The following is a 17,522-nucleotide window of genomic DNA, read 5'->3' as shown; positions in this document are numbered from 1 at the left end:
TTTTTTTTTTTTTTGAGACGGAGTCTCGCTCTGTCGCCCAGGCTGGAGTGCAGTGGCCGGATCTCAGCTCACTGCAAGCTCCGCCTCCCGGGCTCACGCCATTCTCCTGCCTCAGCCTCCGGAGTAGCTGGGACTACAGGCGCCCGCCACTGCGCCCGGCTAGTTTTTTGTATTTTTTTAGTAGAGACGGGGTTTCACCGTGTTAGCCAGGATGGTCTCGATCTCCTGACCTCGTGATCCGCCCATCTCGGCCTCCCAAAGTGCTGGGATTACAGGCTTGAGCCACCGCGCCCGGCGATATGAGGGACATTCTTACCTCCGTCACACTCCTGGGCAACCCAGAGCCACTTGGAAGGGAACTGAGGGCCTGTCCCACAGCTAAAAGCACTTAAAAGGATCGAGCCAAGGGACAGTCCTTTTATTTTTTTGCAATAGAGACGCGTTCTCACTAAGTCACCAGGGCTGGCCTGAAACTCCTGGCCTTAAAGCAATCCTCTTGCCTCAGCCTCCCGAAGTGCTGGGATGACAGGCATAAGCCACCACACCCAGTTGACAATCCTTTTAAATCTGTGGAAAATACACCTTAGAAAACATAAAATGGAACCCCTTCCATTTCTACAAAACGGACCTCCCTCAGGCCTGGGGCCTCCGAAAGAGACCCATTTCCCCAGGAAGGGGATGGGGCAGGAGACTTGCTGGGTTTGAAGCTGAGAAGTGTACACAAATGGGCAAAGGGGACCCTGAGAGTCTGTGCTGGCTTCAAGGACAGGGGGACTTGCACATCCAGGGAGACACTGCAAGCAGGTGCTGGAGAGGCAGAACTGTTTGAAAGGGAGGGCGGATTCGACTCCAGTGAAAGAGAAGAGCGAGGGCACCGACGCTGGGAATGGTGAGCGAGGAGTAAACCTGGAAGGGTTCTCTTGGTATGAACGGCCAACAGCCCCTTCAAGGAGGTAGACTCAAGAGTGGGCTTGACTCAGAAAGGAACGAGAGGCGGAAATATTTCGGGGAGAGCGCCCACAGAGATAACCCTGAGGACTGAGCAGGGAGGCCAAGGAAGGAGCCTAGGAAGAGGCTGTGGGGGCAGCGTGGGAGGCTCAGGCCCAGCACTTAGCAGCCAAAGGAAGCTTTCAGGCAGAAATTCAAGAACCTGGGCAACGGATGCCATACCCACAGCAGGAAGGAGAATTTCCAGGTGTGGAGATCAATGTGGTGAAGGCCTCAGGTCAGGGAAGACCAGAAAAAATGCTGGGGAGTCAAGCATGGGGGTGCATGCCTGGAGTCCCAGCTACTCAGGAGACTGAGACAGGAGAGTCACTTGAGCTCAGGAGGTTGAGGCTGCAGTGAGCTGTGATTGCATCACTGCACTCCAGGCTGGGTGACAGAGACCCTATCTTTAAAAATTATAAATAGGCCAGACACAGTGGCTCACATCTGTAATCCCAGCACTTTGGGAAGCCAAGGCAGGTGGATGACTGGAGGCCAGGAGTTCGAGACCAGCCTGGCCAACATAGCAAAACCCCATCTCTATTAAAAATACCAAAAAAAAAAAAAAAAAAATTAGCCAGGCATGGTGTGGTGGTGCACACCTGTGGTCCCAGCTACTCGGGAGACTGAGGCACAAGGATCACTTGAACCCAGGAGGTGTACATTGCAGTGAGCCTACATGGCACCACTGCACACCAGCCTGGGCAATAAAGTGAGACTTTGTCGCAAAATAAAAAATTAAATTAAATTAAATTAATACATTTAAAATGCTGGGGGATCCCAGGTCAGAATAGTGGATGGTCAAAAATGTTTGTCTCTTTCCCTAAATAACAAAGGATATAATAAAGAAGCCCAAGGTAGCACCGGCAGTGAAGACAATACCACCAAGAGAAAGAATTCCTTTTGTGAAAGATGGGAAACATCCGGCATCGTATTAATGGCCAAACTGGAAAAGGAAACCGCAGCCCAGCACATGACGGGGAGAAGGCTTCGTGGGATGTGGGTTATAGGAAGGCTTCCCTGGAAAGGCTCCCAGCTTGGAGGAGGCAGAAGGGGTGACTAACAGGGGGGCTGGCTTCACCAGCTCATCCTTCTAAAACTCATATGCACACGCACATGCGCACACGCAAACACACAGGTTAAGTGAGCATGAGCTCAGATGCTTACCTGCTAAGGAATGTTCCCTAAACTGAGGGGGAGGTACAGGGTTCAGGTTGAAGCAACTGAGTAGAACACCGCGAAACAGACCCAAAGCAAAGGGAAGAAAGGCAGCTCCAAGATTTGGGGTCAAGTCTACCTACCCCCCACCTTCTCAGTCCCTGAAAGGAAGCCACAGTGACCCTCACGCAACCTTCCAATGTAGAAAGTGGCCTTATGGGTTAACAATCCAAAAAAAGAAACACCTCCTAGGAACTTCTACAAATCAGTTCAGTCTTTCATTAAAGGACCAAGCATCACTTAGTATTTGTTCTTCTCCATAAGAATTAGGGTGAACAACAACTCACCTAATCCCTGAGATAATTAAGAATTGTAAAACAAAAAAACAAAAACAAAAAACCTCTAATTCCTTTTCTTATGAACAGTCCTTACATCCATGAAGAACAGGCTCCTATGGAAAGAGAAGCAATCAGAGAACAACCTGTTTAGGAAATTTTATACAGAAAAAAAGATGACCAAAATAAAAAATTTCTAGAGGGCAGGTAGAATCATGACTTAAAACCAAATTGGCTTTGTAGTAGAGTGGAGTGATGGTTGCAGTAGAATTCTACAATCTACTAAGGCCAGGCACGGTGGCTCTTGCCTGTGATCCCAGCACTTTGGGAGGCCAAGGCGGGCAGATGACTGGAGGTCAGGAGTTCAAAACCAGCCTGGCCAACATGGTGAAACTCCGTCTCTACTGAGAATACAAAAATTAGCCGGACAGGTGACACATGCCTGTAATCTCAGCTACTTGGGAGGCTGAGCCAGGAGAAGCACTTGAACCCAGGAGGCAGAGTTTGCAGTAAGCTGGGATTGCACCACTGCACTCTAGCCTGGGCAACAGAGCGAGACTCCGTCTCAAAAAAAATAAAAAAATAAAAAATAAAATAGTTCAGGCTGGGTGCGATGACTCATGCCTGTAATCCCAGCACTTTGTTGAGGGCGAGGTGGGTGGAGTACCTGAGGTCAGGAGTTCAAGATCAGCCTGGTCAACATGGCAAAAACCCATCTCTATTAAAAATACAAAAATTAGCTGGGTGCAGTGATGGGCGCCTGTAGTCCCAGCTATTCGGGAGGCTGAGGCAGGAGAATTGCTTCATCCTGGGAAACAGAGGTTGCAGTGAGCTGAGATCGTGCCACTAATTGCGCCCACTCCAGCCTGGGTGACAGAGAGAGACTCCATCTCAAAAAAAAAAAAAAAAAAAAAAAGAGTTCAGCTCCTTCAAGCCTCAGACAGGTGCATTCTGAGGCATGTATTCTGCACTGTCCTCCAGATTCCCTGCGGGGTTGAGCTCCAATCCCACAGTGGCGGTGGCTTCACATTCCTCATCTGCTGCCTTCCAAGGGCCACCTCCTGCTGAACTTTGTACCTGCACTTCCCCCCAAAAAAATCTACCCGCACTAGAATCCCTGTCTTAAAGACTGTTTTCTGGAAAAACCCAAACCAAGGATAGGATAATGTTTATTTTGTACTTGAGATTTTTTTTAAAGAGGTGGTGGAAGTTGGTGCCCAGTAGAAGAGCTAGGAAAGCCAACTTCAGGAAGGGCTGAGGTGATGAGCAGGAAGACAGGATGTGAGCTGAAGACAGGTTGGGAAAGGGCGAGTCACAGGATGGTAGGTTTCGGATGGTAGGTTTCCAAAGCAGTGAGGTGAGCCCTTACTAGCACTTACAATGCAAGTTCTCCATGTGGCTTATTGCCTGAGGAGCCTCAAAGGCCCACCCTTCAATCTCGTGTGGGGCAGCTGTCAGGAAGCTGTAACACCTTTGTTCAACTGCCAGGCCCCTGACTTAGAAATAAGCCCTTGGATTACAATCAAATTAAAACTACTCTCGCTGCTTCAGTACAGTTAATATATCCCCTTTCACCATGAACAACCAAGAAGAAAGCAACTGGCAAAGCTCAAAAGCCACCAAGGTTGCTTGGGATAAGAATTCATAAATACAGGTCAAAGTGACAGAAGCAGGAAATGTACCTGAACAGGACTCCATCTTTCAATTTAAGGGCTTAAAAAACTACATAAAAAGACAGGCCAGGCACGGTGGCTCACGCCTGTAATCCCAGCATTTTGGGAGGCCAAGGCGGGCGGATCATGAGGTCAGGAGATCAAGACCATCCTGGCTAACACGGTGAAACCCCGTCTCTACTATTGGCTGGGCATGGTGGCGGGCGCCTGTAATCCCAGCTACTCCGGAGGCTAAGGCAGGAGAATGGCGTGACCCTGGGAGGCGGAGCTTGCAGTGAGCCAAGATTGCACCACTGCACTCCAGTCTGGGTGACAGAGCGAGACTCCATCTCAAAAGAAAGGAAAAAAAAAAAGTACATAAAGGCTCATGCTGTATTTCAATTATTCTACGATGTAATATTTAATTAAGATGTCACATTTTAGTATCTCTGTAATTGAGGCACAATTGATAAAAATCATATTGGCAGTGCTTTTAGTAGTGTATAGAAAGCTGCACATTTATAACAAATATGGTAATTCATATCATGTGAGCAAACAAGCTTTTTTAGGGCTCTTTAAAGACAAAAGTCCTTCATCGTTGGCCTCTACCTCTCAAGATATGATATTAAGGGCAAAACTTTTTTTTTTAGTGTATTACTTTCAGACCTTCATGAGTCGGAATACTTCAATTTTTCCTATTAATGCAAATGAAGTTCAGTTCAAGAAATCTTATTTGGCAAACATTTCTAGCAATTGGATTTACATTAAGGAACACCTAATTTCATAGCCTCAATAGCCCAGCAGGTAAAGTATGTATTTTCCTGTTCCAGGCAAGAAACAAGAATTTTCACTCCATCTTGCAAATCATGGGGAAGTTAAACTTTTGACCCAAGTGAAGGCTTCATCTCAGCTTCCCATCCTTTGCATTAGTAAAGTCACCTTCCCTTTTTGCATCTGAGAAAGTCAAGATGACCCAGGACATCAAATATTCCGCATCACCACCAATCAGGAGTTGACAAGTAGGAGATGGCCCACTTTGGGTGTCTTTAATTCTTGACTCAACTTCCAAGTGTAACAAAGTCACTCCCGCAACTTCCTGTTCTTTTTTTTTTTTTTTTTGAGACGGAGTCTGGCTGTCGCCCAGGCTGGAGTGCAGTGGCTGGATCTCGGCTCACTGCAAGCTCCGCCGCCCGGGTTTACGCCATTCTCCTGTCTCAGCCTCCCGAGTAGCTGGGACTACAGGTGCCCGCCACCTCGCCCGGCTAGTTTTTTTTGCATTTTTTAGTAGAGACGGGGTTTCACCGTGTTAGCCAGGATGGTCTCGATCTCCTGACCTCGTGATCCGCCCGTCTGGGCCTCCCAAAGTGCTGGGATTACAGGCTTGAGCCACCGCACCCGGCCCCCTGTTCTTCTTTCTGGCCTCTCTTGACCATCTCAAGAAAGGAGACAGGTATAACCAGGATCAGGAATGGGAATGAGCCATTCTTGTCTCTTGCATCCTTTTCTTAAGACCTGCTTGGGTTTATGAATAGTCCAAACCCCGGCAATGCTCTTTCAGCCTTCGTGACCTTCAAACTGAAAATCAACATGACTTGGGAATAGCCAAGAAAAGGGCCCAAAATGCCAGTTTCCCTTGAGGCCTAAATTGTTAAGCAGTTCTCAAAGAAGAAGTTAGACTTATAGCAGTTCCACCCGTGAGATGGGGGATCAGGTGAGAACCCATACTGTGGGCACCAAGAGAGGCCTTCCTAGATTTAAGGGTCAGCGCCATAACGGAGCCCAAGCATGTGTAACGCTCTAAAACCTAATGTGTTCTGCTGAAAAGTCCATGGGGTCCATCTCACAGGGCAGCAATGACCAGGGTGGTGGGCTGGGGCAGCCATTGCACAAGAACTTCTGCCAAATGAAAGGCCAGAGATCATCTCATCCAAATGTCATCAGCACCAAGAACTCATATTCAAATAACAGCACACACGTGGACTGAAGTCTCAGAAAAGGCCCCCCAGTGGCCTTCCACACCTCATTCAAAAACCTGCTCCATCTCTTCTTTCTCTCCAAGAGACTTTGAAATTCCTCTGAGAGGAGGAATCTATTACCTGAGAATGCACGGTCAGGTTATATGGACAAATGCAAATGTGATCCAATTACCTGTGAATGTTCTCAGAGCTTCTTTACTTCTTGACTCTTCTCTAACCCTAATGTGGCAATGTGGCCCTCTGGGCGGTGTGTGCTAGCAGCCACAGGAGTAGAAGGCAGATGCAGGCCCCAGGAAACCTTCAGGAAGACCAGGCTGAAAATAGTCTTCAATCTCAAATCAAGTACCTGTGTCCTCCATACTTGCTCAGAAATGGCTTCCATATTCCAAACAGGAGAAGACAGTTTGCTCTTATAACACTAACCCTTCTGTTTTTTCAGCTTCATCAATTGTCTACTCGTTTCCCACTGAACGTTAGTAGTGTCTTCTCAACGTGGGTCTATGAAAGGAAATCGAGTAGTCAAGGCTGCCTCTGCATTTCATCTTTGCGGCTACAAACTCCAAAATAGACATGGCTTAGGATAACACAATCTTTACAATGCCACACCACTCCCTAATTAAATTACTCATACTCACTGAAAAGGGAAGCATCAATAAATATTCTCACTTTTCTTTAAAGACTTTAAATGGGAAAGGACTTTGGGGATTTTAAATGCAAAGATAGATGACCCACTGAGAGACAGTGATAGTTCAACACCACTGTAATGGTTTTTGGGGGGGAAAACTGGCCTCTTTCAGGGAAAATGTTCTCAAATATGGGAAACAAAAGGATTATAGATTACACATTACACAAACAATTAAAAATACAGTGGCTTTATTTCCATTGTTTATAGTCCCCAGTATCCCATCTGATAAGAACCTTCAATTCTATAAACAAAAATATTTCAAGAAAGTATGTTACACAATAGTACATATAATAGTTTGGCAGAATTTTAAACTCTAGTAGTTCAGACCCCCAAAAAACAAGTTTTAAAATTCAAAAATAACAGTTTTATTTAACATATGTTATATCTTAACATTTAAAATATCATGCTCTAGTTAAATATTTCACCAACACTGTATACAAATAAAATATTACATAAAATATATTTAAGAAAATGTTTTGGTCTTTGATCTGAACAATAAATAAAAACAGGCACTTCTACATAGACAGGGAAGCAATTACTACTCAGAATAATCATCTTGTATAAGCAGCATGTGGAAATATGGCAATAATAAATTCTGGTGTTTTAAATTGACAAACCATCTATGCAAAAGTCTGCAACTTCAATCTTTTCACTCAAGTTCAAAAGTTATATATGCCTTCCTGGTCCACACTGAAAATTCACTAACACAATACGGTTGTTAGGGGCAATTCAATCTTCAGCTGGCCATTAAGGAATCATACTCATTTTCAAATACTAAAATTAGACTATGATACCACCCAGCAAACCAAATACAAGAAAAATTAAACCCTCTTTCTCCTTATTATGACCATAAGATCACAACAAGATAAATTAGATGAGTGTCACACAATGATTCTTATTTTGCAAAATTAATTAACACACGAAAATACTGTTTGGGTAGCAGGAAATTTCCACAATTGAAAAACTGAATTCTACAACTGACAACTGAAAGTTCAGTTTTCTGCACAATTTAAAATTTACCCAAATCCCATAACAATAAACATAATTCCATTTCACAAAAATCACCGGATCATGTTTAACAAAGTCTTTGTAGCCAATATGTTTATAAACACCTGAATTACAAATAAATCAGTCATTATTACGGGAAGTAGGAATATTATAGAAGAGGGCAAGCAAAATAACTTAAAATGGTCAAATTCCAGAAACATGACTTCAGATAAGAGGGTACAAGTTTTTCAAAAATGACCACTAGCCGGTAAGATCAGAACCAATCACCCTGCCATATTATCCGTAAAAAATTGACCATCTTCTACTTTCCCTCTTCACGTGAGTACCACATTGAAGGGTTTAGAGGCCCTCAAATGGATATCACTCGTAAAGGCAATTTTCATGGTTTAATATAGAAGTTACTCTAATGTGAGAACACAACATGGAAACTATTCAAAATTCACCTTTCTATGCAAAATTGAGTTTGTATCTATTTTAGCATTTTAAATGAGCACTCTGCAACTGAGACCAAATATCAATCATCTCTTGAGGTTTTCTACTATGTACTAACATCAGATCTACATAGGAGCAGATATTATTTTTGTTTTTCTCCTCGATATCAAATGTCCTGAAGCCTTTGTGTTTCTCTGGAACGAGGCCGAGTTTCTGAAGGCACATTCCAGTATAAACGTCATCGATGGGGTAGAGATGGACCTGGTCAGTGATATGGTACAGCCTCAGGGCCAGGTGGCCGGAGTAGAGGAAGCCCCCTCCCCCTGCATAGGGTGGGTAGAGGCCAGAGTAAACAACTTCAGGGATGTAGTACTTCAGCTTCTTATCCCGATGAGGTCCAGCATTGTGGATCACATCACCTATAAACAGATCTTTGGCTTTGCTCTTGGATAAACTATTCAAGTAATTCAGGATGTGATGGGTGTTCACAAAAACATCATCATCGCCCTTGAAAACAAACTCAGTGTCTGGGCAGGAAGTACTTACCCACCTGAGAAACAGCACTTCCTTCAGAGACAAGTTGAAGAAAGTGTCTCTGTAATTCCACATAAGAATGTCTTGGTGCTTGTCACTCTCAAATTTCAGCATATCTGAAAGGTCGGGGTGGTTGTCCTCTGGGGGTGTCTGGCCCAGCAGGAAGACTCGCACCACGGTTTGGTTCCCCGCGTTGCTTTCTCGGCCCCAGGATTCCCGAATTGCTTGCCTTCTGGCAAAATGTGGAGTGAGGGACTTAATCGCCAGCAACAAGAAGGGTTTCTTTGCACACTTATCCGGCTGATCTATAAGCAGTGAATAATTGCGGCATCTCAGATACAGCAGAAAGTCTTTAAATCTGTCTGGCAAGTTATTAAAACCTGTAACCACCGACATGACCCTCAGGTCAGGCTCACAGTAGTTCAGATGGCTTATATTGGAGAGCCTGCCCGCCTCCCCCGTCTGGTTGGCCAGCATGCTCAGGATGGGGTTGTACTGCCGGTTCAGCTTCTCTTGCTCTCGGTTCCAGTATGCCTCGGGAGGGGTAGATATCTTCCAGAACTTCTCTTTGGGTATTATTACTTCCCCTTTTCCATCTTTTTCTTGGCTACTGCTTTTGGAGACTTCCATAATCAAATAAATGAAGACATTTGCCATCATTAGGATACCCAACAACTTTATTCTTCGACGTCCAACACTCATTTCTCATATCTGGAATAAAGGGGTGGAGTATTGCATCAATTAACTATCAATACGCATTTGCACATACAATTTATTTTACTTGTCTCCCCAGGAATAGTGGTTTACAGCAAAGACTCTACACTTGCACTGCCTAGGTTCAAATCTTGGCCCTTCCTTTCCAGCTTTGTGACCATGGGCAAGTGGGATAGTCCATGTCTCTGCTTCTCCATATATAAAATGGGAATCAAGTCCACTTCAAAGAATGGTTGTGAGGAGTATATGTTGTTATATGTGTGGGGAAAAGAAAGAGATCAGCCTGTTACTGTGTCTATATAGAAGGAAGCACACATAAGAGACTCCATTTTGTTCTGTATTTGAGATGCTGTTAATCTGTGACCCTACCCCCAACCTTGTCCTTGCAAGAGACATGTGCTGTGGTGACTCAAGGTTTAATGGATTTTGGGCTGTGCAGGGTGTGCTTTGTTAAACAAGTGCCTAAAGGCTGCTTGCTGGTTAAAGGTCATCACCATTCTCTTAATCTCAAGTAAGAGAAAAGCATTTGTCTCCTGCCCGTCCCTGGGCAATGGAACATCTCTGTGTAAAACCCGATTGTATGCTTTGTTTACTGAGCAAGGAGAAAATCGCCTTTAGGAATAAGGTGGGACTTGCTGGAGCAATGCTGCTAAAAGGTTTATGGAGATGTTTGCATATGCATCTCAAGGCACAGCATTTGCCTTTGAACTTATTCATGTCACAGAGATCTTTATCTATATGTCTTACTGCTGATTTTCTCCCTAAAATGATCCTATTGTCCTGCTACTCCCTTATCTTTTTGATGGTAAAGATAATTATCAATAAATACTAAGGGAACTCAGAGACCGGTGCCGGCGTGGGTCCTCTGGAAGCTGAGCGCCGGCGTGGGTCCTCTGTAAGCTGAGTGCCGGCGTGGGTCCTCTGTAAGCTGAGCGCCGGTCCCCTGGGCCCCGCTTTTCTTTCTCTGTACTTTGTCTCTGTGTCTTATTTCTTTTCTCAAGTCTCTCGTTCCACCTAACGAGAAACACCCACAGGTGTGGAGGGGCAGGCCACCCCTTCATCACGGAAAGCTTTTAAAATAGTACCTGGCTCACAGCAAGCACTATGAAAGTGATTGCTTTAGACATGCTGAAGCTAGAAATACCTGTTACTAAATAACCTCAGGAGAGTTCAACTTCCTTGCTTACAAAGGCACATATAGTGCTTGGCAAACCGATTTGCCTAAGTCATAACAAATACATTTTACAGTTTAGTATACACATACACACACAAAACTCTATTTACATGTATGATGCACTGTGTGCAGTTCCGTGTCATTCACTCTCAAGTTCTGTTTCATTTGAAAAACTTCAAGTTTTTTAAATGTAGAAACAGGGACTGGTTAGGCTCCAACTCCTGACCTCAGGTGATCCTCCCACTTCAGCCTCCCAAAGTGCTGGGATTAGAGGCGTGTCTGACCCTATCTCTCTTTTTTTAATGCTAGTCCCAACCCTGAGTTATTTTCCAACCTACCATTTTACAGATGAGGAAACCCAATCAGAGAGATTAAGACACTTGCCCAGGGTTGCAGGGCTAGGAAGCAGGAGACACGGAACCACAGAGCATCTCAGAGAGAGAAAATGAAAGCGGATTCAGGACAGCTTTATCCCAATAGCCAAAAACTGGCAACAGCCCAAGTATCATCAACAGAACCGATGCAAACTGATGCAAACTGATGCAAACTGTGGCATCTGCATACAATGGTATACCCCTTGGCAACACAAAGGGAAACTATAGTGAATGAAACACTACAACATTACATTGTGAATGAAGGCCAGACCCAAATTTTCACTTATATTAACTTCAAGACCAGCCAAAACTAATTTAGGTTCTAGAAATCTGAAAGTGATGGAGGTGGTGGGCTTGGAGAAGGATAGGAGGGAACTTCCTGGGGTACAGAAATGTACCATATAGGTCTTGATCCTGATGAAGGCTCCATGGATGTATACATTTGTCAAAACCTCAAGTGTATACTTAAGATATCTATTAGGCTGGGCACGGTGGCTCAAGCCTGTAATCCCAGCACTTTGGGAGGCCGAGACGGGTGGATCACGAGGTCAGGAGATCGAGACCATCCTGGCTAACATGGTGAAACCCCGTCTCTACTAAAAAATACAAAAATCTAGCCGGGCGAGGTGGCGGCCGCCTGTAGTCCCAGCTACTCGGGAGGCTGAGGCAGGAGAATGGCATAAACCTGGGAGGCAGAGCTTGCAGTGAGCTGAGATCCGGCCACTGCACTCCCCGCTCGGGCGACAGAGCGAGACTCCGTCTCAAAAAAAAAAAAAAAAAAAAAGATATCTATTGTTTGTAGCAAAAAGAAAAAGGGAAATATAAATGCTCTTTTAGTGAAATATCAAAGGATTTCAGGCTGTGGGCAATGGAAGAATAAAGAATGAGTAATGAGATGGTTTGCTGGGGATATCCCAGGTTCTAACACTATTGACATGGATGGCCTATATAAGAAAACATTTAAGCCAAGGTGACATTAAAAGACAGCCCAAAAAACTGGAATGGCAATGTTTTATAAACAGCTGAAGATTTTCCTATCAGGTTAATTCAACTGGGAATTTATCCTTAGGTACTATTACTCATTCCCATTTTATACCTGAGGAGGTACACATTTAAAGAAGGGCAGACTGGAATACCAGCCAAGGCAAACAGATTCCAAGACTGTACCATGCCAAAAGGTAACTACACTTCTCCAACCTCTAGAAGAAAGTTTTGTGACTATTTTAATCTAGTATTTGCTTTTTAAAAGAAGATTTTTAGGTTCACTGGATTCTAACAAACATTACTAAAGTAGAAGAATATCTGTCATGCTGAGAATGCTGTAAAACTATTACATATTAGAGAGCCCAGATGAGATCAACAAGGAATTCACAAGCTATTGTTTGTCTCTAAAGATCTGTCTAGTAGATCTTAATCTGGTTGCTTGTATTTGCTACTGCTGAAACCACCTTTGCAAAGATTATGGATAGTGAGAAATCTAGCATGGCTGACTCCATCTTGCATCTACACTCACAGACTGGCTGTCTCCGCTCATTCCTGGGCATAGATAGGCCAAGCTAACCACGGGAGAAATTTAGTTTATGGTTTAACTTGGAAGCACAGATGGTAACAGTCCCTCCATAAAACTGACCCCTTCCTTGTTCAGGGGGCTGAGGCCAATGAAAGGTCACAAGATTAGGATTGAGAGGGGCCTGAATTCTGCTAAAATGTAAGCAGTTTTTATAATCCCTTACTGCTCAGCAGTCATGCGGCCGCAGGATCTTTGACTTCCCCAAGTGCTCCTGTAGTTAACACCACTATTATAGAACCTCAGATTGGTCTTTTGAGATGTTTTGCAGACTTACCCCACCCAGACTAGAGACTGGTGACTCCCCCGACCCCCACAGACTCAGCACACGGCCTTGATTGCATCTGCAGCCAATCAACGGCACCCACTTCCTGGTCCCCTGCCCACGAAACTATTCTTGAAAGACCTAACCTCATACCTTTGGAGATTTCGGTGATAACTCCAGTTACTTCTCAAATACTTCTCAAAAAGAAAAGGTTCTAACTTGGGACAATTCTCCTAATGCTAAAGTGAGCCCTTGACCCAGTACTGCTGTCTCTAGGTCTCAGGCCCTTCCTAGGCTGGAAGGAGGGCAGCAGGAAATATGTGATGGTGGTGAAAAACTACAATAAAGAAAAAGATTTGCAAAGGGGCTGGGCACAGTGACTCACGCCTGTAAACCCAGCACTTTGCTTTGGTAGGCCAAGGTGGGCAGATCACTTGAGGCCAGGAGTTTGAGACTAGCCTGGCCAACATAGCAAAATCCTGCCTCTACTAAAAATACAAAAAAGTAGCTGGGCATGCTGGTGTACTCCTGTAGTCCAAGCTACTCGGGAGGCTGAGGTTGCGGTGAGGCGAGATTATGCCACTGCACTCTAGCCTGGGTGACAGAGCAAGACTACTCAGGAAAAAACAGCACATACTATGAACAGCTAAATACCCGGAAAAATTTAACTCAGTAAAGGGATTTAAAACATTAATAGACCTTTACCAAAATTTCTAGAGTAAAAGAGGACAGCTTAGGGAAGAAAAAAGGGAAGCACAGTACTTTACATAGGAGGTTGTAAACTTCCAGAGCTAATTCTCCTAGGAAAGACACAGGGTGAATAATATGTAAAAATGACTCCAGGTAATTTAACAAGTTTATACATCTAGATTATAGGGGAGGCCATGAATAACTGGAATCCAACCACAACCACTTGAAGCCTCTAAAAAACACCAATCCTTCTTTTGAGGATGCTTTGAGGAATAAGCTTGCTGATCCCTGGCAAGATTTCCAGCTTCACCTGCTACAGTTCAGCCTTGTATTTCCTCAGTCAAGGCCATGCCAAGGTACAGTTCTCATATCACCTTGGCTCAAGACACAGGGACTAATCAATGGCCTTCCCGGGAACACCACTCTCACCTTTAAGTGCTCAAGGCCTCCAGCCCGCAGGCCATTTTCCTGCTCATTTCTCATTCTCACCCCCTAAGGGAAGCAGACGGGATACTACTTTACCAGGAGAAAATGGAAGCTCAGAGGGGACTGATGATTTGCCTGAATATTATGGAAGAGTTCAGTGACAAGGCTTAGACAAGACCGCCTTCTGGATCCCAATCCAGGACTCTCTGGATCTCTTCTTTTTTCTATGAGGCTCAGCCACATTCTAGTTACCTGGTCCAGGTCAACAGTGAAGTCCCACAGGCTGACTATGGCATGGGATCATGGTACACTGATAGTTACTAAGAGGCTCCAAAATAAGGGAAATGGGGTCACCTACGAGCTCCCAGTTCCCCCTCAGGAAACAGATCAGCCTTTCTTTTTTTTTTTTTTTTTTTTTTTGAGGCGGAGTCTCGCTCTGTCGCCCGGACTGGAGTGCAGTGGCCAGATCTCAGCTCACTGCAAGCTCCGCCTCCCGGGTTTACGCCATTCTCCTGCCTCAGCCTCCCGAGTAGCTGGGACTACAGGCGCCCGCCACCTCGCCCGGCTAGTTTTTGTATTTTTAGTAGAGACGGGGTTTCACCGTGTTAGCCAGGATGGTCTTGATCTCCTGACCTCGTGATCCGCCCATCTCGGCCTCCCAAAGTGCTGGGATTACAGGCTTGAGCCACCGCGCCCGGCCGATCAGCCTTTCTTGTAAAAGACTGAAGATTCCCAAAGGCTCAATTTGAGGCAACTCTTCCCATTACTTGCTAAAGGGTATTTCTTTCAAGCCAATCTGAAGAAGAAGGTGGAAAACACAAGATTCTCAACTGCACATTTCCATCAAGATTAAATGTCATCGTGCACTTGTGACCTGAGCACAGTGTCTTGCATGAGAACTCGGCTTCCAGTAGGCTCTTAGAATAAAGCCAAGTTCATGGAAGGGAAGATAAAGCAGTGACCCCCATAAAAATATCTGTGGGAAAAAGCTCTCTAAATATCTGACTAAATATTCCCATCGCAGACAGAAAACCCAATTCCAATGTCTTTCTTCAGCAGGAAGTTACATTGCGTAAGAATTTAAGAAAACTTACCCCAAAGCTGGGGGAAGATGTTATAAACTCTTGCTGTGAAACACAGTTTTTATTGTAACAGAAATAAGAGAAAACCCCATATACAAACACAAAGCGACTTTAGCTTTTTACCTTGTCCCCAACAGGGACGGAACAGTTTTCAAACTTCAGTTGGTTTTGTTTAATGAAATTAAAATATTTAGAAAGACAGCATAACAGAAAACCTTAGCTGAAAAATGGCTTACAAAACAGTACAGACATGATGCCGAAACTATGTGACAATCTAGATAAAATACCACACAAAAACAAAGTGGGTTTATTCAGGGTGGTGGGATGAGAGGGCGTTTTCACATCCTTTAACGCTGCCCAACTGTCTGCCCTGTAAGCAGCCTCTTCCGCACGCTAGGGATTGGGACACAGCACACAGCCCCATGAGGGGTTCCCTGTTCCACAGCCCACCCCGGCCTGTGCCAGCACTGCTGTATTCGACTCCTGCAGTGCTGCACAGAGGCTCTGTCACAACACCTATCCCTATTACCTGCACACCTTCCCTTGTGCCTGTGCCACCTCCTAAGGGCTCCTACATGAAATAGTGAAACATGAACACACCTGCCCTAACAAATATGTCCCAGGCACCAGCAATCCTTTGAGGCAGATACTCTAAACTCCCACTACTTATTTCGCTGAGGCATGGGGTGGGGGACAGGGGATGGGTGGACAAGTAACTGAACTTGTCCAACGTCACACAGCTGGTAAATGATAGAGCCGGGACTCAAACCCAGGCAATGATAGCTCCAGAGTGTGACTTTTCAAGCATCACACAATCACAGAAGCAAATGCTGCTGCGCAGGATTATGACTGCAGGAACTGAAGGGATTTGGGGCTTACTTTCCATGGTTAATCCTCTTCGAGGTAATTTTTTAAAAGCTCTATATTTATACATTTTAACCCACAAAACTACGAGTCAACAGTCAGATGTGGGAGGCATTACACTATCCTAAGTAACATTAGTGACTCTACAGGTTACACTCTGGGCAAAATGCAGCCTCCATTCATCTCTCTCCTAAAAGAAAATGAGAACAAATGAGGCTTTGAGAGTCCCAGGTTCCCAGCCAGTAAGTGATGGAGTCAGGGCTTGCGCCCAGGCCTTTTAGTTCTGGTTTCTTCTACACATTGCACTGGAACATGGGAAAGATTACCAAGCTGTGAAAACAGACAGTGACTCACATGGACTTTCTCCGTGACCCTGGGGAAGCCAATTTCTCAAGACCTTAGTTTCTTGGCTAAGAGGCTGTTTTTTTTGTTTTTGTTTTAACCTCCATGCAAAACCATCGTTTTCAAAGGCACCCATTTTCCTACTGTCCTGCTGTTCTATTAATCAGAAGCTATGGGCTGGGCACCATGGTTCACGCCTGTAATCCCAACATTTTAGGAAGCCAAGGTGAGAGGATTGCTTGAGCCCGGGAGTTCGAGACCAACCTGGGCAACACAGCAAGACCCCATGTCTACATTGTTAAAAAAAATTAGCTGGGCATAGTGGCATGCACCTGTGGTCCTAGCTACCCAGGATGCTGAGGTGGGCATAGTGGCATGCACCTGTGGTCCCAGCTACCCAGGATGCTGAGGTGGGCATAGTGGCATGCACCTGTGGTCCCAGCTACCCAGGATGCTGAGGTGGGAGGGCTGCTTGAACCCAGGAGATCCAGGCTGCAGTGAGCCGAGATTGTATCACTGTACTCCAGGTTGAGTGATAGAGACCATATCTCTTAAAATAAAAATAATAATAAAAATCAGAAGCTACGATCCCTCCTCCCCCAGGCCTCCCTCCCACCCATCCACATGAGATGACCTTCAGTTACTTTAACTCTGACCAAAGCAAAGGTCTTCAATACCTACTTAGCCCACACAGGCTATTTTCCTTAGGACTCAAATACTGAAACAATTCCAATGTTTCATTCATAGACACTAGACTGGGAATCGCAGAACCCAATAACCCTAAAAAGGTTCCCTTCAATTCTGAGAGCCCTGTAGCACTGAAGCAAAGTTGCTGGCCAGAAAACATATGAATGTGGCCACCAACAGCCATGAGGACTCTCTCCCAGAACTCAGGCAGGGTCTGACTCCCCCACCAATGGGCTCAGGCAAGCTAAAGAGATGCCCGACAGTAACTAGCCAGGGCTAGAACGAGCAATACGTCCAAGCCAGACCCAAGACCTGTGCCAAGACTGCCCTGCACTTTCTCCTACTACCAAGATTAAGGATGAAAGAAAAGCAAGGCCTCCTTGTAACCATAAAATAAAATGACCAGTCACCCCTACCCACTCAGGCTGAGAGAAAGAGGCTGGAAATCCAAGCTTCTGACTAAACCCCAGGAGTGTCAGAGCTAGCAGCCTCCATGTCTAGGGGGCATCCTGGTTCCTGATCACTTTCCTGCTCAAACAGGACACAGGAATCCTCAGAGGGAAAGAGCCC

At 45.1% G+C, this 17,522-nt stretch overlaps 1 protein-coding gene across 2 annotated transcripts in view; it reads right to left on the bottom strand.

Moving 5' to 3' along the window:
* Nucleotides 1–6,964: 6,964 nt before the first annotated feature.
* B3GNT2 (UDP-GlcNAc:betaGal beta-1,3-N-acetylglucosaminyltransferase 2) overlaps nucleotides 6,965–17,522 on the bottom strand; it is a 36,593-nt gene continuing 26,035 nt past the window's right edge. For both annotated transcript variants that reach the window (XM_033239191.1, XM_033239190.1), the window contains exon 2: nucleotides 6,965–9,478. In XM_033239191.1, the coding sequence (XP_033095082.1) occupies nucleotides 8,276–9,469 (1,194 nt within the window). In that variant the 5' untranslated portion in view covers nucleotides 9,470–9,478 and the 3' untranslated portion in view covers nucleotides 6,965–8,275. The remainder of the gene's footprint in view (nucleotides 9,479–17,522) is intronic.

Source organism: Trachypithecus francoisi, unplaced genomic scaffold, assembly GCF_009764315.1.
Source record: "Trachypithecus francoisi isolate TF-2019V2 unplaced genomic scaffold, Tfra_2.0 Lachesis_group17, whole genome shotgun sequence".
NCBI classification, from domain to species: Eukaryota; Metazoa; Chordata; class Mammalia; order Primates; family Cercopithecidae; genus Trachypithecus; species Trachypithecus francoisi.
The sequence above is the reverse complement of the archived record's forward strand: the minus strand, read 5'-3'. Positions and strand labels throughout refer to the sequence as shown.